The sequence below is a fragment of the Myotis davidii genome, unplaced genomic scaffold, assembly GCF_000327345.1.
Source record: "Myotis davidii unplaced genomic scaffold, ASM32734v1 scaffold208, whole genome shotgun sequence".
In the NCBI taxonomy this organism is placed as follows: Eukaryota; Metazoa; Chordata; class Mammalia; order Chiroptera; family Vespertilionidae; genus Myotis; species Myotis davidii.
The window spans coordinates 1,601,139-1,621,588 of record NW_006299706.1 but is presented as its reverse complement, the minus strand read 5'-3'; the positions used below and the strand labels follow the sequence as shown (position 1 = coordinate 1,621,588).

Genomic DNA, 20,450 nt, shown 5'->3' with positions numbered 1-20,450 from the left:
ACACCGAGGCAGCTCATAGGCTACAGAACTACTGGTTCCTCCCCTGTCACCTCACTACCCACTACTCAGTAGACCCAACGAGTTCAAGGAATAAAGCTGCAAGGAGATGGGAAAGAGAAAAGTGGGGTGAGGCTGTTTTCCCATTCTTAGACCAGGAGGAGCTACGGAGGCACACACAGCAGGGCAAAGATCAGACTGTCTCCACCTCTTCTTTGCATTGTTTCTGGGAAGGAAACAAAAATGGATTGCTCAGCAATTTCTGATCTTCAGACATTAAGGCGATGAAGAGGAATCATTTAAAATTTTTTCCTAATGGGGTTTCAGAATGCTCTCGTTAGATTTACATTAAACTATCTCAAAATGCCATTTTTTAGAAAACAAAAATTATTTTCTTCTACGTATGATACAGTATGTACATTCCATGGAGTATAGGACAGAGAGTGGTGGTGTGAACCCAACTGATGGTTGAGAGAGTGAGTCAGATTGTAGTGGGTGGGAGCTGACAGGGACAAGAACAGAGAGGGCTTTGTGCCTGCTCAGTACTGCTCCGCCTTGCCAAGAATCAAGGTTAAAAAAGACAACAACCAGCCGAAACCGGTTTGGCTCGGTGGATGGAGCGTCGGCCTGCGGACTGAAGGGTCCTGGGTTCGGTTCCTGTCAGGGGCATGTGCCTGGGTTGCGGGCACATCCCCCAGTGGGGGATGTGCAGGAGGCGGCTGATCGATGTTTCTCTCTCATCGATGTTTCTAGCTCTCTATCTCCCTTCCTCTCTGTAAAAAATCGATAAAATATATTAAAAAAAAAAAAAAGACAACAACCAAAGGATTGGGGAGGAGCAGATAGGTTTTAAATCCACAAGAGCTAAGGGAACATCAAAGGCAACATCACCACTCTCCATAGCGACTCAGCTTTTTAACTCCCTTCTCAGAAGTAAGTTAGAAAGTGATGTTCTCGCATGGAAGTGGGCCTTCAATTTTAGCTAATCCCTCAGGCCATCCTTCAAGCTGCTGCTTGAGTTCCTCCCCGAAGAGTTCCTCTTCAGGCTAGCAAAAATATCAACTGCCTATCCAAGCATACTTATTGTCAGTGAAGTCTCTGCCACCATGAGAAGTCTCAACATTAGAGACGTGGCTGGACTAGGGGTAAAAAGAGACTTGAATTCTAATCCCAGCAGGATGCTGAATGCTCTCAACCTCTGTGCCCACTGGCAGAAGGAGGGCTGAACTCGGTGGTTCCCCTCATCCGTTCCAAGAACCAAGCACTTTGTTTTGAGGGAAAAGATGTCCTGAAAGAATCCAAGTTACCTTTATGACTCAGTCTCACTGCTATTTTTAAGAGTCATTGCTAAAAAATTTAAGGAGAATAATTTTTGAGGCCCTTTGCCTTACAAAGCAAAACTAACCACTAGCCACACCTAAGCTACTTGAGAAGACTCTAAAGCTTCTTCTCAAGGGTCAGCATTTCTGGAAAAACAAAGGCCGATTTAATCCTTCCAACATCTGATGATTTCTAACCCGTCAACCAGAAATAGCTGTCGCTTCCATATCCAGCTGGGAAAGGGAGGTCACAGCCATCTCATTTCTCCTCTCCTTGTCCTCATACCTGCAAATAGCGTTTGGGATCAGCAGGATGTGTTCACTGGTACTATCCTATAGCTGAAGCTGGGGTTTCCAAAGCTCTCATTAGAGACATCATCTTGTTTTGTCAACCCAGTGCTGCCTCATGAGTCTCATGTGTCCTTGTGCTTCATCACAATTTAATCAGAGGCTGCCGTCTACCCCTTCATAGCAGGAGAGCTGACAGCAAAAACGCCCCATCTCTCAAACAGTCTTTCTCCTGAAAACCCGGCCTAATCCAGTCCACCTTTGTTTCTTGGCTTACTACGGACCTCTGACCTGGAGCTCAATAAAAGAGCAGAGATGTCAGAGGTAATAGGAAGAAAAGATGGGGACAATGAAAATATGAGGTTTTACAAGAGCAAAATATTCTTTGCGGAGGTGGGGAGAGTAACTGCTCAGAGAAGCCCAATAAAAAGAGGCCAATTTCAGGTAATCAGCAAATACAGTTCGGCACAAAACACAGTTTTCATGGGTTAAAATCTGTCACTTGATATTGGCAGCTAGGCTAATTTCTTCAGTTTGTATTAGACATGCAAGGATAGGTTACATCGTTATATATAAACTTGTAGAGGTCTTTCCCTCTCTCTTTTTCCCCATTAAAAAAAAAAAAAAGAATTGCTAGTGCCTTGCCAAGGAGAGAAATCATCATCTCTACGAACTGATCTGCAGCTGTGGTCATGTGGGGTGTTCTTTGTCGGGTTTATTTTGTAAGAAATTTTCTTCTACAACTAAAGTGAGGTTTTGAGTCCGCTTCTCTCTGCCACCTCTTTCCCCACCATGTCCCTGCCCAGCCTGGCCCTGGGGTTGGAGGCGAGGGGCACAGGGTTAGTACTCGCTCAGGCTGTGCCACTTGGCCACAGGCTTGCGGGGGCTCTCGCAGACCTCTCGCCAGTGCTCGGCGCCACCGGCTGTGACACTGTGCGCCCCCAGGATCAGCCTCCCTACCACCTCGTTCTTGGTGGTGCGGTCAAAGTCGATGACGAGGAACTCAATGCTGATGTCGGGCAGGAGGTCGGTGGGGATGTCATAGATGAAAGACTCATTGAAGACTGGGTTCAAAGTGCACTTCTTCACGTGGGTTTTCTTCTTGGCAATGCGCTTTCTGCCGTAGAAGACGTTCACCTTGACGTAAGGATCTGGGGCCGCCGAAGAGGTAAAACGGAAAAAGGAAGACAGGCCTATGACACAGTCCTCTCCTCTGTAATGGTGGTTTCATGCTGGGGAGAGGGGGTTCTGCTGTCCATCTCTTTGGTGGCCACCCCTACGTGGTCTTAGTGACAGGACAATCAATGCCTGGAGCAAGGACTCAGCACCTGGCATGGGCTCCTGCTGGGGCATCTCACCAAAGGTCAAGGTCCCATTTGGCTAGGAAAATCTATAACCTAGATAGTCCCCAGGAAGAGAAAGGAGACACAGAGAGGAACGCATGTAAAGCGACAGGTATGAGGGGTCCTGACGTGTGTGTGTGTGTGTGTGTGTGTGTGTGTGTGTGTGTAGGGCAGGTATCTGGGCCTCAGGCAAGAGGAGGGGGTGTCATTCAGACACTTAGAAGTAGGTTGGAGTAAATAGCTGCTACCTGAGAGCCCGGTGATATCCATCTTCGGCAGGTGTCTGGCTTTGAGGACCACCACCGTCATCCTCTGTGCCACAGGCTGGTACGACAGGGACACCTGGAGCTCCCCTCTGCTAATGCACTTCTGTGAAGAAAAGCGGCACGTGAGAATCCTGGCAGGGGAGCCGGGCACGGCACGGAAAGTGTGCCGGGGAGAGGGAAGGGAGGCTGGGGAGGAACACAGGGAGGAGAAGGCTGCACGGCAGGTGCCCATCCCCCAAGAAGGGGTAAGAGGAGATGTTCTCCTTATCATCCGGATGCTAAATAAGATCATTTGCATGGAGAGGCAGCACAGCCCCGCTCTTAAGGGCCCAGACTCTGAGGCCAACCTGGCCCGCGTTCAGATGGGCTACTTGTCGTCTGTATGGCTTGGGACCACTTACTTGACATCTCTGGAGTACTTCAGTGTCCTCACCTAGCAGATGGAGATAAAAATAGCACCTAAAGGCCTGGCCGGGTGGCTCGGTTGGTTAGAGTGTCGTCCTGAGACACCAAGGTTGCGGGTTTGATCCCCAGTCAGGGCACATGCAAGAAGCAACCAATGAGCCCTAACCGGTTTGGCTCAGTGGATAGAGCATCAGCCTGCGGAGTGAAGGGTCCCGGGTTCGATTCTGGTCAAGGGCATGGACCTGGGTTGTGGGCACGTCCCCAGTAGGGGGGTGCAGGGGCGTGCTGATGGATGTTTCTAACTCTATCTCTCTCCCTTCCTCTCTGTAAAAAATCAATAAAATATATTTTTTTTAAAAAAAGCAACCAATGAATTCACAACTAAGTGGAACAAGAAATTTATGTCTCTCATTAGTAAATAAAATATTTTTTAAAATGGTACCTCATTCAGAGGATTATTAAAAGGATTAAATAAGTTAAATTTTGTGACACCACAGGGCCTGGAGTACAGTGTGCGCGACAAAAGTGTATTCTCTCCTATTTCCTCATTTGGTTCTTGTGATAAACACGTATACTGGGAGGCAGGACACTTGGATCTGAGCCTTCACTTTGCCGCTTCCGCAGCACCTGGCCTTGGGCAAGTCCCTGGCCTTTCGGAGCCTGCGCTCCTCCACGCCACAGGGTGGACAGCCGCACCTGCCCCGCCTGCCTCAGTCCTGCACTTCAGGTGTCCTCTCCAGTCGTCGCTCTCTTCCCTGGGCCAACATCTTTGCCTCTCCATCTGTAAAGTGTCTTCTAGGCTTCACTGTGAACTTGGGAAAAACCGCTAGTCCTCCGAGAACATTTTACACCCCTGGCTCACTACTTTCTGGTGCCGGGGGCCACAGCTGCCCGGACCCAGCTGCTCCCAAGGAGCTCACTGTGCATAGAAGAGACACAGATGGAGTAAACAGAGAAGTAAGAAGCCTGTCTAAGCGCTGCTGGGAGACTCAGGAAGGCGCTGCCAGTTGACATCTGGGCTGAGTTACGGAGGGTGAGTAAGAGGCCATGAGACAATGGGCAGAGAGAAGCTCACATCAGGCAGAGTGGCAGGAGTGGCTGGCACCAAGGCACTGGGCCCTGAAAGGGCACACTGTGTTCAGAGGATGGTGAGAAGCGCATGTTCCTGATGTTGGGGTGCCTGGCAGGAGGGATGAGTCAGGAACCCGGAGAGGTGGGTGAGGTGAGGGTAAAGAGCAGTGGGGCAGTCTCGCCAACCAGCAGAGTCACCACCGGGCAAGGTGAGGTCTGTAGGTATAGGAGTGACAGAGTTATGATGGTTGTTTTTAGTATTTCATTAATAATATTATTATTCTGGTGAGAGCTGAAAAATGGAGAAGGACCAAAGTCAGAAAGCTCAGTTAAGAGCTGCTGCAATAGGCGAAGGAAGAAATGATGAGGCCTGGAGCCAGGGCTAGAGCAGAGGGGTTGGACAGGGGGGTAAGCTATGTCTCACGGAGAATTGCCAGGATGTTCTAGGTGTGGGTGGCTAATTAGATGTAAATGTCGGGGAGAGGGGAGAGGTGGAGGAATATTTGTTTGTTGGTTTTGTCTTGTTGGAGGACTGTTTCTTAAGTTTCTAGCTTAGAAAGTGGGGCTGAGGCTGAGATAAAGAAAACAAAAGGAGGTAGAATTTGAGGAATTTAAGACACAAGTTAAATCTGAGACAAAATCATTCCTCCACTATCAAATCAACATATATGTGTGTGTGTGTGTGTGTGTGTGTGTGTATTAACATGTATATCTTATTATTATTATTTTATCCTTACCCAAGGATATGTTTGTTTGTTTTTTAATCAATTTCAGAGAGTGAGGAAGGGAGAGAAAAACATCAATTGGTTGCCTCCTGTACGTGCCCTGATCAGGGATTGAACCTGCAACCTGGGTATGGGTGCCCTGACTGGGAATCAAACCCGCAACCTTTTGGTATATGGATGATACTCCAACTGAACCACCCAGGCCAGGGCCTACTATCAAATCTTATTCCTTGTATTATTCATAGTCCCAAAGAAATGTCACCTATTTCAGGAATTTTTCTTAGATTGAGCAAAAATAGACTATTTTCACTACCAGCCTTACATGTCCATCAAATGATTCATTGTGCACTTACTAAGTGCCAGGAACTCTGCCAGCAGCTAGGGCTGAAAAAACAGACAATGAAGAGTCCTACCCTCAAAAAGCTACAGGCTAGCCCTAGCCGGTTTGGCTCAGTGGATAGAGTGTCCGCCTGCGGACTAAAGGGTCCCAGGTTCGATTCCGGCCAAGGGCACATGCCCGGGTTGCGAGCTCGATCCCCAGTAGGGACGTGAAGGAGGCAGCCAATCAATGATTCTCTCTTATCATTGATGTTTCTATCTCTCTCTCCCTCTTCCTTCCTCTCTGAAATTAATAAAGAAATATATTAAAAAAAAAAAGCTACAAGCTAGTGCTCTGTCAGATGTGTCTACAGGAAAGGACAACAGCAGTAATTTAACCAGCTTATCAATGAAAAACAAGGGGGAAAACCTAATAGTTTATGTTTTGATTATAAGCCTTATGTTATCTCAAGGAATAAAATTGTGATAATAAGGAATTCGATTATTTCATGTGGTTTAAAAAATTTCTCAAGACAATGTTTCATACCAGGTGCATATGAAAATGTCTCTCATAGGGCATAGAATATGACTAACTAAAATTTAATTTTGAAACTGAAGTACAAAAGAGAATAGACTTTAAAAAAGATGTGATAGCTTTTCTCTACTAGATTGAAGTCTCCCATTTTTTCCTTGCCCATAACATACATATTGTCTGGTTTCGATGATACCCACAGGAAGTACCCTCAGCCCGTTTAAAGTCACAGGCTGGTTGCCCTTGCCAACCAGTATACCTCTGGGCTGCTTCTTTTGGACACAAATCAGAATACAACCAGAGAATGTAAACGCCTTTTTACTCCTATTACCCACAGCCAAATGGCATTAGGAAATTAATCCCCATGAGAAAGAAAATCAAATGCCTTCCAAAACATTTCAGAACTGAGCTATCCAATACAGTAGCCACTAGCTACATGTGTCTATTGAAATTATAATCCATTAACAGTTTAGTTCCTCAGTCACAGGAGCCATATTTCAAATGGTCAACAGCCATGTGTGGCTACCACATTGGACAGAGCAGATGGAGAACAGTTCCAGCATCACAGAAAGTCCCAGCAGCCAGAGCTGATCTAGAAAGCAAGAACCTTTGGATTATTTGGGCCATTGCTCTCCTCCGTTTCCACGAATAATGAAATGTTAAATAGATTTGATATCTATTTCTGGGGCCATCTTGAATACTGGTATCTAAATATTAAATATGCAATCTTTCAATATAATTCTAACTTTATATACAGAAGAAGGATATGTGGGGTTAAAGGGATATTTGATTTAAAAAAATAACACAGAATTTTAGCCCTGGCTGGTGTGGCTCAGTTGGTTGAAGCATTGTCCCATACGCCAAAAGGTGGCAGGTTCAATTCCCGGTCAGGTCAGGGCACACACCCAGGTTGCAGGTTCAATCCCTGGTCAGGGCACTTGTGGGAGGCAACTGACCAGTATTTCTCTCTCACGTTGATGTTTCTTCCCCTCCCACCCCCCACCTCTCTCTCAAATTCAATCAATAAAAAAAAAACCTGCCACTAACTACAGTATTATAGTTTAGGTTTCCTGAATATTTGTTTAAAACTGTTTCCTAAATCATTCATTATAGCAAAATCTCCCTAATCTAAACCTCCATGTCCCTTCCCTAGGTCTTTGAGAAAGTAGACAACTTCTGGTTCCCCTTTTAATATTTTTCTCCCCTAAAATCACTCCTCGGGCAACTGTTTTCCTTCTGGCCGCCCTCACCTTTGTCATTTTACCTGGGCAGACTGCCAGTGCCCATTCAGCTGCCCCTTTGTGATGCCCAAGTCTGCAGCCGCAGCACTACCTGAATGCCATTCCATTCTGTATCGAAGAACAGTTTTACGTCCCCTCATTCTCCTCCCCTTCTTTTCCCACCCAATCCCATTCCAAGTAGCATTGCCAATGGCTCTTTTTCAAAGGCTCTTTGTCAAGGGCTGGGAGCGGGCTGTGTTTCCCAGTCCCGGGGCTTAATGAGGCAAAGACCCTGTTGTGGGGCAGACAAGCAGAAGGACAAGGGGGAGAAAGGGTTTTGTCTGTGCCTGACAGAGCTGGGAGGCTCTGCCCGCCCTCGGTGGGAGAGAGGACCAGGAGCATGGGTCCTGAAGCAGACGGACGGACACAGGAACACTTGGGCGGGGGAGAAACCTATTTCCTCGAACTAGCAGAGCCCCTCCCTGGATGATCTGCTAGCCACACATCCACAATAAACCTTTCCTGGGGTGAGCAGTACGAAGGGCCACCTCCACATCAATCACAATCACGGGCAAACAAAAGAAACAAAACCCTTCATGTTCCTCCCTCTCCTCCTCCCCAGGACACATACAGAGCAACCTCCTTTATTGTTCCTGGGAAAGGGACAGTCCTTTTTCTTTCTCTCTTTTCAGTCCCTTTGGCTAGAATGGATGACCTCTAAGGTCCCCTGTAAATCTGAGATTTTAAGAATCCTTTCGTTAAGTGGCCATTGTCCCAGGTCATCAACACTGGATTGGACAGAGGAAAGGCAGGAAAACAATGACCTGAAGAAATTAGGAGTCTAACAACTCTCTGTTACCCACGCGGTAATTCTCTTTTCCCAGCGTCTCCTTTTTATTCTCCAGCCCTCTCTGCAGTGTCTCCCTTCTCCTTGTGGGGAATTTATCGTGGGAATATAAATGCACGGCAATTTCTATCTGAATAAAATACTAGGAAAAAAGCTGCTTGCCACTAAAAAAATAAAAAATCAAGTCCCAAAGTCCAACTCAGAGATTTTGGGTATTACAGAGTTTTTATCATGATCTCCTTTTACTCATCATAAAGAGTTCATTTTTCATGCTTCTTATATCCTTTTGTATGTTCATAAGAACCAAGAGTGCTCTCATAAAGTGATCCTAGTAAACTTCATGATCCAGTCTAGAGAGAGACTGAGGCCCAGAGATGTTAGCCACTTGCCCAGAATAAGGTAATGAAAGGGACAGAGTAAAAAGTGATGACCAGTCCTGGGCTTCTTCCACCGGACTGCACTGTATAATGGAAAGAACAAGAGATGAATTCTCTGCTAAAGGCCAGGAAATACAGTTAGTAGTGGGGAGCTATATAGAGAAACGCAATTCTCACCACCACGCAGGAATCTTTGGAGGGAGATAATTGGGCCCCATATTATAAAGGAAAGCTTTACACAGACCAAAACAAAAAAGCTCTTTACAGACAGCGTGGAGTCGGCCCGAGCAGCTCTAACTGATGAGCTCAGGGGAGACCCAGAAAGGGCAGACTCTTGGCTACGGTCGGGAGGATTTCGGGCAGGCATTGGAGGCTGCAGTGCTAGGGAATCACCAGGATGAGTGTTTAGCCAGATGAGTGGGGAATGACGGTCATGGCTCGGGTTGGAATACAGCCCTGCCCATGGTTACCGGTTGGGGAGAACACTGTTGGGAAGCCGGGCGGTGGGAAGGCTCTGGTGGGGGGTCGCACAGGCTCTGGATGTCCTGTGTGGGGCCTCTCCCAGGGAATGTGTTGCTAAGGATTGCAGCCCTGGCTTACCCCTCCCTGAGGGGAGTTAATAAAATAGGAAGAAATTGGGCTCATGCCAAGAGCGCCCCTGGACGTTTAGTAAATGCCCCCTGCCCAGTGTCCTGGATTAAAATTCAGGTCTGACTTCAAAGCCCTTGCTATTAACCACTTATATTTAATCCTGAAAAAAATAAATGAAACTCTGAGTTAAAATGTCAACAACTTCTTTCAAAGCACCTGCCAATATGGTAATTGCCAAAATTGTTTGTCTTTCCTCCACTAAAGTAAAAGCTCCCCTAGGGCACTGATATACCAGGGATATTATCTCATTTGAGCCACGTACTCCTGTAAGGAAGGTAATATTAGCTCCATTTTACATTGGGCGGAAAAAAAGCTTAGAAGGGTTTTCTCCCATGTCGCACAGCCGGAAAAGGGTGTGAGCTGGAACATGAAGTCAGGCAGTCCAACTCCAGAGCCTCAGGGCTTAACCATAGAACGGCATTGTTTCCCCAATTGTGGAGGAAGTGAAAGAACTAATGGAGGACAGGTACACATTTCTTGTACCCCTGAAATGACAGCTCAAGAGCCAATGCTAGCCCAGTGGGAGAGAAGGCTCTCCCCTCCCCATCCCCCCTTCTCACGCCAACAGAGAGGAGGAATAGAGAGAGAAATATCTGTAGCAAAGGTTTGGGCCTGGCTCAAGGGCTCAGAGGTGAAGCAATTCATTTAATCGCATTTACAAAATGGTTACTAAAAGACATCCAGACATGATACTATTTATACCCCTAGGTTTGGGCTGGGAAAGGAAAGCAGAGGGGGAAATGATTGAACCACTTTCAACGTTTCTCAGCTGTGAGAAATTTGCTAGAGGAAGATCACATATTATTTGTGTGTGTGTGTGTGGGGGGGGAATTAGCCCCTACACTACAGCTAAGCAGGCTGGGTGCAGTGTCAGGATACCAGCTACTAAGTGGAATTTCAGGAGCCACCTGTCTCTCTCTCCCCTGGAAGCTGCTTCCTCGAGGAGACCTTACCTGCCAGGCCCTCTGTCTTACTCTGACCATGGCTTATTCTTGGTAGGTGAGAGCTTCCGCCCCACAGTCCCCCTTTGCCACCCATTTCATCCCCTCCCCCTCCCCCTCCCATGTGTCCCCTAAGATCTTGTCTCCCCCAACCTACCATCCTCCCCCACCCACACTTCCTCCTCACCTGGATGTTCCTTTTGATGATGTCCCTGGTCAGCTGTACCTTGCCTGTGCTGGGGTCCACCCCAGCCAGCGGCACCATGACCTCCCCAATGACGTCGTCCCGAGAGAAGCGGTCAAAACTGAGAACGAGGAAGTGCAGCACCAGGTCCTGGAGCTGGCTGTAGGGGATGCCGTAGAAGGTGAAGGTCTCGTCAAACACAGGGTCCAGGGTCTTCCGCAGCACTCTGGTCTTCACCCGGTGCCGCTTGTCGGGAAGGATGGTCATTTTGATGTAGGGGTCAGAGCCCTGGGTCTGGTCGTCCATCACGGGCAGCCCGTGGGCCTCCTGGATCGTCACCACCAGGGCTTTTTTGGGGAAGTTATAGTCCACGGAGAAGGTGAGGGACCCCAGCATGACGTCCTCCTCGGGAGACGATGGAGAACTCGTTTTGCTCTCCCCGGGGGTTAGGCTTGCCATGGGGCTCCTCAGCTCTTCCCCATAGTCCACCTTGATGGGTAATTGGCCGAGACAAGATCCAGAGCTGGGTGGCCTGGGACCCTTGTCTCGGCCCAGCAGGCCGGCCTCTGCCGCACCCACCAACAGGTTCCCGTGTCCACCTTCCCTCCCGGGGCCATCTCTGTCTCTTCGCACTTTGATAATTTTCTTTTTGTTGCTGAGGGTCTCTGGGTATATGCTGATGCCTTTGAGCATATGGATAAACTTGTACGGTGGGTTCTTGTGCTTCCTCCCTGCCTGCTGGTGGCAGCATGTCCAGACAAACACGGTCACCGAGACACACACCACCAGTACAGAGGCCCCGAGAAGGCCTGCCACCACCGGCGACATATCTGAAGGTGAGAACAGAGATGCGTTAAGGCAGGTGGACCTCAACCCCCTTCCGGAGCTCTCCTACTTGGTGCCTCTGCTGGAGCCACGTTCCTCCCAACCGAGCCTCCAACACAAAATTTGCTCATCTGGGCTTGTGAACTTATCCCCTCCCTTGGCAATGCCCTCATCCATCCACTCAACCAAGCCACGGCCCTTCCTTCCCACCAAACCTGAGTGAAATGTTTACCTTCTCCAGAAAGACTTCCCTGAAGTCACCCAACTCCCTGTCATTGTCTTGGCCTTCCCTTAGCACTTAGGAACTTGGTTTGCTGATAATGATTGGTTTCACATAAACTGCCCTGTAAGTCTTGTAAGGTCACCTTTTTACACGGGAACCCATTCACCTCAACTGTTACACAAGGGCACAAGGCGTGTCTGGGCTCAGGAGGGTATTCCACTGCACCCCGGACAGGGTTTGTAAACAGTGGGACTGTGTTGACTTACTGGCAGGTAGGGTGAAAGGATGTGGGGTTGACTTCGGATCATTGTAGTAGGTTGCTCCAGGGTAGCAAAAGTGGGTGGGTGGTAATAAGAACAGTGGGTCTAAGTACTTTTTAAAATCTTCACCCGAGGTAATTTTCCCATTAATTTTTAGAGAGAGTGGAAGGGAATGAGGGAGGGTGAGAGCGAGAGAAACATCGATGTGAGAGAGACACATGAGTTGATTGCATCCTGCAGGTGCCCTGACTGGGGCAGGATTGAACCCGCAACCCAGGTACATACCCTTGATAGGGAATCGAACCTGAGACCCTTTGGAACCCGGGCTGATGCTCTAACCACTGAGAAAACCAGCCAGGGAGGGTTTAAGTACTTTTAAAATATGTTTCAAATTCCAGCTCCTAGGCATTTACAAATAGAAGAATTTTAGAAAGAGAAAAAGAGAGACTGTGGAAAAGTCAGATCTTTGCATTTAAAAGTGCAACCTTCTCCATCCCAAAGACCCACACTTCTTAGCCCTGCTTAATTTTCTCCATGTGTCTGCTTTTTCTTTCTCTCTCTCTCTCATACACACTCACATACACAAGAATATATATAGACACACATATAAATTTACTGTTGATTATCTATTTTCACTAGAATATAAGTTTCATGAAGACAGGGATTTTGTTTGTTTTGTTTATTTCTATAGCCCCAGCACTAAAGACACTTAATATATATATTTGTTGAATAAACAAGTAATTAAAGAGAAACAGATTTTTCCCTTCCCTTCCTCTAGTCTTACCTGTCTTTTCCCCACACAAGTTCGCCTCTGTCTTAGATAATTAGGTTTGGGGTTATTTCTCCTTTAAGTTCACTGAATCCAATTGGTCTAGATACAGCCTCTAGTTCTCTACATTACTTGACTTGCTTAAGTTTTTCAATTACATTCAATATTATTTTGTATTAATTTCAGGTGTACAACTTAGTGGTCCGACAATCATATACTTTACAAAGTGTTCCCCCTGATATTTCCAGTACCCAAATAGTACCATAAATAGATATTACAAAATTATTGACTATATTTCCTATGCTGTACCTTACATCCCCATTACTATTTTTGTAACTATCCCCATATTACTTTATGTTTTGCATATATATACTTATATATTGCATTTTAATAACATGTAATGTATATGTGTATACACACACACAAATTATAATCCTCTGTGGTAATCACAAATATTGAAACCCACTGTGCCATAATATGGTCCCTTGAATTTGAAATGTTATATAATTTTGTTTCAATAGAAGCAGAAACATAAACATAAACCCCACATTACTTTTTTAAGGAAAGATTTGGACAGGGAGAAATCAGAAAATAAGTGTGACTCCAGAATATTCCAGATTCTTCCTGGAGCATCCTTTCACCAGGTCTGCCGGGCTCTCTGCCTCTCACTGCAGACCTCTGTGCAAACTTCGTTATCAGAGAAGCATTTTCTGACTGCCCCGAGGGAGATAATATCCCTATTACCTGCTTTATTTTTTCTTCATAGTAGTTCTTACGCCCAACAATTTCTGTTTTTCTTCACCAGATATACTTAATAAGAATACCGAATTTCTGTCTGTTCACTGCTATATCCCCAGGTCCCAGAACCATGTGGCACCTAGTAAGTGTTCAGTGAACAAATGAGTTCGTAAATTCAAAACAGCCTCCACAGATTGGAAAAAGAGGGTGAGGTCAATATGATGACATATCTCAAGGAAAATTTAAAATTCTATTTGGTTTTTAAAACCTGTCAATAAGCAACGGGAGACCTTACTTGATGAGTCTGAGAAAAAATCAGGTGACCACAAGCGTGGAATATAATTAGGCTAGAGCCAACTTATACTTTGAATACGATGTCTGGATCACAGGAGGGTAGTATAATTTCATCTGCACTGGCCACAACACATATGGAGTGTTCTGTCTACTGTCTAGCACCGACAGGAATAAACACTGCTTTTTTTTTTGGTTGTACACTTTTTATGTCCCTGCCAGGCATTGAGCTAGAGCTTCCTCTCTTTGAATCAAAGGACTCATTAAGTAGGAACTATTAATATACTCACTTTACAATGGAGAGACCTGGGGGCTCAAATCTGCCCCAGGCCAAGTAATGGCAAATGGTAGTGATGGGATTTAAATACTGGTTTGCCTGACACCAAAGTGTCTTTACATTATGGATAATCAAGATGGTGAAAGATCTGGGAACCACATCCAATGAAGAAAAATGGAAGGATCTGAAGGAGCTGAGAGGTCTAGGAATAATAACTGTCTTCAATTATTTAAGATGCTGTGATGGAAGAAGGTGTGATTTGATTTGACTTTGGAAGGCAGGCCCAGCACCAGCACGTACAGGCTGTAGGAAGACAGATCTGACTCAATAAAAAGAGTCAAATTATTATTTCAACTGCCTCACAATAGCCCAGATTGCTTCATAAAGCAGTGAATCTATAATTGAAAACTTTCAGAGGTTGAATCACCACTCGTTAGGGATATTCTAAAAGGGATTTCTTCCATGGAGATTGTGCTAAATATCTTCAATGTTTTTTCTACTTCAGACATTCCATGGTTTCATGAAAGCTGGGACCAGGTAAGAAAAGAAGGGGTTAGTCCTGGCCAAGTAGCTTAGTTGGTTAGAGTTCAACCTGATACACCAAGGTTTTGAGTTTAATCCCCGGTCAGGGCACATACAAGAAGCAATCAATGAATGCATAAATAAATTGGACAACCAATCAATGTTCCTCTCTCTAAAATCAATAAAAATAAATTGTTAAAGAAAAGGAGGAGTTACATTCTAAAATAATATAGTTAAGGAATAAAGCCATTAACAAAATAAATCAAGGTGACCATGTCCATACCAAATAATAACAGGGTTTATTCACAGAGCATTAAGTGAAATGAGTTATTATGGAGAGAGTTTTCACAAAATGGGACAGCCTTGGTGTTCAGCTCCTTGAGAGCAAGCAGAAATGACATCCTGTTCATCTCTGAATCCCTGAGTCTCTTGCATCTAACACAAGGTCAGTAACTATTTATTTGAACAATTGATTGGTTTCAATTGTCAATCAAAATGGCACAAGCTAAAAAAAAAAATAAAAAAAAATGGCTCCCTATTCACCAAGAAGGGACTTTCCTGAAAATTGCTTGCTAATGATTAGTGAAACTGAACATTGATTGTCTCTGTGAGAAGGGGAAAGCAGGGAACTACCGAGACAGGTGTATTTTTGAGAGTGATTTGAAAGAGAGATCTAAAGGCCATGTTGGGAGGCGTTGGAGTGATCCTTTTGGCTCTACCTTAAATTTACTCTGTGATCCCAAGGGAACCCACTGTTGCTTCCCGTGCCATGGGTTTTACTGCTTGAAAATGCAGGTGGCGTGGGTAAGAAAGAAGATGAAGGATTCTTATCTTTCAGAAGGACAGAGAAGGAAAAGAAGAGAAACAGATCAACCCATTTATAAATCACCTACGTGCTTTTCTCCACCTTATTTCCCACCTTCGCCCTGCTTTTTTCTTAATTATTTGTCAACCTCTGCCTCTCTTTCCCACACTCAAGGCAGTTAATTAGGAAAATCGGGGATGTTGAGACTCAGAACCCTCTGTCTTGCTTTAGTCAAAAGGTTGGTGGGAAAAGGAAGTTGGAACTGATATCTGAAGTGAGTGCTTAAAGTAGCTGTAAATTGCAGTGACCTATGCCGCTTGCTCCCTTTGTACTCTAAGGTGGTGGATACTTGAGCGTTGGCTTGGTGTATCTCCCAAGGGCTAAGGCATTGGAAATGAAGTGCTCTAGGAGACATGAAAAAGTCAGAAGTAACGGTTCTTGTGTAGGAAACCCTCTGCAAGGGTTGAAAGGCCTGTGAGACACATCTGGGCTATGCCCACCTCTGTGAGTCCCTGACCAGACCTGCTTACTGACTTCCTGTACTAAACCAGCTTTTCCCTGTCAAATAGACCAGTGTGATACCGATATGACAACAAACTTTAGCATCAACCGGACATTGGCACTACCCTCACTATTTTGTGTAACTTTTATTTACTTTAGCTCCCTGAGCCTCAGTTTCCGCAGCTGGAAAAAGTATATATAATAATTCCTACATCAGAGGATATTTGTAAGGATTAAATAAAATGTAGTATGTAAAAGGCTGATAAAATTTAGTTTCTCTTTGCCACTAATATTCCTTCTAAAGGAAATCACACCATCTCACTTTCCAAGGAATTGGGAAATGCAATGAGAAAAAAAGAACATGTTGAAAAGAAGGCATAAGAAGAAAAAGAAAGAGCAGAAAGAAAATCATAGGGTGCTCATGCAATCTCCAATGAGACATCTATTTTAGAAATTGAGGACTCAAAGAATAGCAATGCAGAAGGTGAAGTGGAAGACAAAAACATCAAGATGTAGCCTTGAGAATCAGTGGGAACAAGTAGTAATTGGGTGTGATCTGTTGTCTAGATACTTTCCCTGATCCGATGTCTTCTGGATATTGAGAGAATGGAGCACACTGGGTTTTGCTCATTTCCATAAACCTCTCACTGGAGAGTGAGAAAAGCTACTTCCATGTTGGATTGTGGACCTACCCAAACCCTGGATGCTCAGAACTTCTGGATTGTCTGAGGGTTAGGATCTCTTAAGGGACATGAAGGAGCCCTTGGCGACAGCACTCTCACTGGCTGCTACCATCCAAACTGGGGTTAAGTAGAATTGAGGGAGACCCAGGGCAGTTCTTTTTTTTTTTTTTTTTCTTTTTGCACCAGGAAAACAGCACAGGTAGTTTGTTACCCTGGCATATTTTGGAGGAATTCCCTAGGAGGAAAAACTTGTTTCTCGAGCTTTTATTTCCCATTTTTTCTATTTTCCACTCCACTCTCTGCTCCAAGGAATGTAACAGATCTTGGAGCCGCGCCGAGATGACGTAATGCTTTCTCTGGTACACAAAGCGGCCTCCCCCGGGCTGGGCCTCTCACGCCCCTCCCCCTCCGGCCTGGGTCGGGCCCCCACCAGCTCCAGCACTAGCGCGGGTGAGTCCCCCTGTTTGAAAAGCCAGCCCAGAGAATGGGGAACAAAAGGCCTGGGAGGAAGCGCCTGGGCACTGCCAGGAGGCCCAGAAATAGACATCACGTCATCCCCTAGCCCCGCAGCACCAAGCGCCATTTGGTAGCATCAGAAGGACCCCACCATTACGATGCAGAATAGAACTCGCAGGGCTCACGGTGCCCCTCAGCCTCAGCATCCAGCTGACCGGCTTAAGGAGTGGCTTCCTTTTAGCTCCCCACCCCCGCACCTCTCTCCCTAGAGGCCGCTGCCTCCCCTGGCTGCCAGCCACACAGCCCACAGTCTCCAAACTGCCATCTTGATGCCCCATCCCCCTTGCCATCTCCCTCCCCCGCAGCCTGAGGACTAGGATGGGGAGGAAGGGGCACCGCCCTGCGTGCCCCAAGGGGGAGGGCTCGGCCTACTCCACCTCTCCTCCCCCAGAAGGAGGGGTGCGCATCCTCTGCAAACTCTCTGTTTCTCACCTCCAGCAGTGCTGACGGTGCACCATACGAGGTTTTAGCATCCTGGACCTGCCCTCCACCCACCACCAGCCTCCATGTCTCTAGCCTTCCCAGCCTCTGCAGCCCATAGTTTAAGTTCAGGCTCTGTCCACTGCCCACGACCCACCTCCACAGGCCCGATTCTAGCGGGGCTGGCACTTGAAGACCCTGGTCTGGGCTTCATTCCTTGTGCAGCCGCTGGCTTCCCCTAGCTTGACAACTCTTTCGATGACCGCAGGCTTAGTTGGACCGATTGTACTTACCAAAGCTAGGTCGGATATTGGTGATTTCGGCCATGTCGTAATCAGAGGCCCTTGCTGTAAAGGCTGTTGCAATGGTCAGACAACTCTGAGAACCCTGGATCAGAACCGAGGCCGCCGCTGTACCGCGCTAGGTCAGGGGAGCGGGGAGGTATCTGGCGGGTGCCCCCTGTGACGGTCTGGTCCCCGGTTGCCAGCTGCGGCTGCCTCTTCAGATGCTCCAGGGATGCTCTGAGCTAAGGATGCAGGTGCAGCCAGACTGGTCCTGATGCGAGGGAGGCCCCGCCTTCTCCCGAGCGGTCCTCGGCAGAAGACTCCGCCTCTGTCCGAAAAGTTCCGGAAGGCAGGACCCGCCCCTTTTCGGAAGATCTCTGGGAGGGGACCCCATCACCGGGATTTCCTGAGAACAAGACCCCGCCCACTGACGGGCTGTTGGTCTAAAGGAGAGAACCCCAAGGATAGAGTAAGAAATGTAGGTATGCTATCATGATTCCCAACCCCTGGGCTTAATACAGCAGCGGAATGTTCCGGCTGAGAGGGAGCCCAGGATTGTGGAAAAACAAAATTCCGTATGTCTGCATTTCAGTATCCGTTGCCATTATTGTTATGCATTTCTGAGCCCACTAAAGGTTATTATGGAAACTTTCTTAAACTTCAGGAACGCTAAAACTCTGACTAAAGGTCAAACCTCCTGATGGATGCACAACTCTGAACATTTACTTAGAACAATTTAATTATACAAGTAGAACGGATGAATTTTGTGGTGTGTAAATTAAAGCTGTTTTTATAAAAAAGACTAATGAAGCTCTAGCCGGTTTGGCTCAGTGGATAGAGCGTCAGTCTGCGGACTGAAGGGTCCTGGGTTCGATTCCGGTCAAGGGCACGTACCTGGGTTGCAGGCTCCAGGGCGAGTGCAGGAGGCAACCAATCTATGTTTCTCTCACATCGATATTTCTTTCTGTCTTTCCCTCTCTCTTCCACTCTCTTTAAAAAAAAAATCAATGGAAAATACCCTTATGTGAGGATTTAAAAAAAATGATGTTGAAAAACAAACAGATAAATAATAAAATAAATTAAAAATAAATAAATAAGACTAATGAAGAATGCCAAAATTAATCAGCGCTGCATATTTCTTTCTTTTTTTTAAAGAGAAACATCGATCAGCTACCTCCTGCCCATTCCCTACTGGGGATGTGCCCGCAACCAAGGTACATGCCCTTGACCGGATCTAACCTGGGATCCTTCAGTCTGAAGGCCTATGCTCTATCCACTGAGCCAAACCAGTTAGGGCCGTATTTCTTTTTTAAAGTGTCAAGTGATTAGGGCTGCTTAGGAGAGAGAGCATGTGCAAACCATCAGATGACCAGAGGCTCTGATATGTGAAACCCTGTGAGCAACAAAACTTTTCCAGGGAAGATACCCATATGCTACAGGTTGCAAAGCAAGCCACAAATGAAACTCCAAGCTTCTAGGGACTTCCTTGGCATTTGGGAGAGTTAGGGTGATTGAGGATATGAACTTCGCTCTTTATTTTGGCTGTGGATACTTTCATCGATTCTGTTTACAGACAGGATCAGGTTACATAGATTATTTAAATGCATAAAATATTTGTTGGTGGTTCACCTGCAAAATGACAGAGTTTAGTGTATTTTTCCAATTTTGACATTCCCTTCTTCTAGAAAAGTGGAAAGAACATGGCTCTAGGAGTCATTCATTTGTTCAAAACACAAGTATTGATATTGGACATTAACTATGCTTCCTGGACGTTGGGTCAATGCATTAGAAGCTAGAGTTAAGGATACCCGGTTCCCCTTGATAGCTGTGTACCTTTGTGAAATCACCTATCCAAACTGAGCCAGAAATTTGTTCCGTGTAAATTTGAAAGTATAATACCCACTGTTCCATAAGGTTTATTGGGGAGATCAAATCACCTATGGTAACGTAAGTGAAAGCATTTTGTAAAATGGCAGAGTATTATACAGCTATGAGTAGTAGTTACTATGGAGTGACTCCATGACTCACGAGTACAAATAACTGCCCTATTGGTAATCCAGGGATTCCTTTCTGAAAATTTCTGAATTCTCCACTTCCTTGGCCCCGTAGTTCAGGTGTGACGCGGCAAGAAGGATTCGTTGTCAAGTTAAACTAACGAATCACAATCCCAAGTTTTGTTTTGAGCAGCGCCTGGGTCCGAGTAAGAGAGATATTTCCTTAAAACTTTTTGCCCACACAGACGTGCTAGCCTTGCGGCTTCATCCCGCCCGTAAGTGGGACGGCGCCCAGTGATTGGAGCGCGCTCTTTGACGTCCTGACGCCGCGCACCGCGACTCGGGGGCGCGCACGTAAGTTGCTGCCGCCGGCTGACTTCCGGTGGCCCGGACTCCGAGTTTCCGCGGGATCTGTCGCTGTTGGGGGGACCGTGTCCCGTGCCGTGAGGCGGGAAGTGGCGAGTGGGAGCTGCACGTCCGGGCGCGGGATGTCCAGGCTGCGGGGGTCGGGTTTGAGGGCTGGCGCGGGGTGTGGGACAGAAGGTAGAGGTCCGAGGGGGTCTAGCCGGGCGCGGGGACTTGGGCCAGTGCTCGGCCCCTGGTAAAAAGCGCAGTCAGGCCCCCCTTTTGGAAAATATCCCCAAGAGGGGCTCGCGCGGGGGCTACCTTCGGATTTGCATTCGTTCACCCTGTTGGTCCCACTCCAGTTCCTAAAAGGTGAGCCGCTTTAGAATTGCTGTATTATTATAAGTGCCGGGAGCCGATCCCTGTCCGCTGCTGACTTTAAATGGTAGCTGGCTGTCTTTTCTTTCATTCTTAATTCTCTCTCCTCACCACCCCACCCCACACGCACTCCCA

The 20,450-nt window shown here is 46.6% G+C and overlaps 2 protein-coding genes across 7 annotated transcripts in view; one reads left to right on the top strand and one right to left on the bottom strand.

The window, feature by feature from the left end:
- Positions 1 to 801: 801 nt before the first annotated feature.
- Positions 802 to 17,852, bottom strand: SYT11 (synaptotagmin 11). Of its 2 annotated transcripts, none has more exons than XM_006775705.2 (4): positions 17,608 to 17,852; positions 10,488 to 11,314; positions 3,196 to 3,316; positions 802 to 2,755 (listed from the first exon to the last, which is right to left on the bottom strand). In XM_006775705.2, exons 1-4 carry the CDS (start codon positions 17,639 to 17,641, stop codon positions 2,445 to 2,447), a joined length of 1,293 nt encoding a protein of 430 aa, XP_006775768.1. In that variant the 5' UTR covers positions 17,642 to 17,852; the 3' UTR covers positions 802 to 2,444. The 2 variants fall into 2 exon arrangements, with proteins under 2 accessions (XP_006775768.1, XP_006775767.1); XM_006775704.2 differs by having other exon boundaries at positions 3,193 to 3,316; positions 17,608 to 17,849.
- Position 17,853: 1 nt separating this feature from the next.
- Positions 17,854 to 20,450, top strand: part of LOC102763170 (GON-4-like protein) — a 13,278-nt gene continuing 10,681 nt past the window's right edge. For 3 of the 5 annotated variants that reach the window (XM_015571704.1, XM_006775772.2, XM_015571703.1), the window contains exon 1: positions 19,957 to 20,309. Coding sequence is in view for 1 of the 5 variants with exons in the window: in XM_015571702.1 (XP_015427188.1) it covers positions 17,873 to 18,080 (208 nt within the window). In the remaining 4 variants the exon portion in view is untranslated. The other 2 variants (XM_015571702.1, XM_015571706.1) reach the window with 2 other exon arrangements.

Bases quoted from the DNA above. Each gene is read 5' to 3' on its own strand.
- SYT11 (XM_006775704.2), bottom strand. From the start codon at position 17,641: ATGGCCGAAATCACCAATATCCGACCTAGCTTTG. The intron at 11,315-17,607 runs GTAAGTACAATC...TCTCACCTTCAG, and splicing joins CAATATCCGACCTAGCTTTG to ATATGTCGCCGGTGGTGGCA. The intron at 2,756-3,192 runs GCAGCTATTTAC...CGGCGGCCCCAG, and splicing joins TATCACCGGGCTCTCAGGTA to ATCCTTACGTCAAGGTGAAC.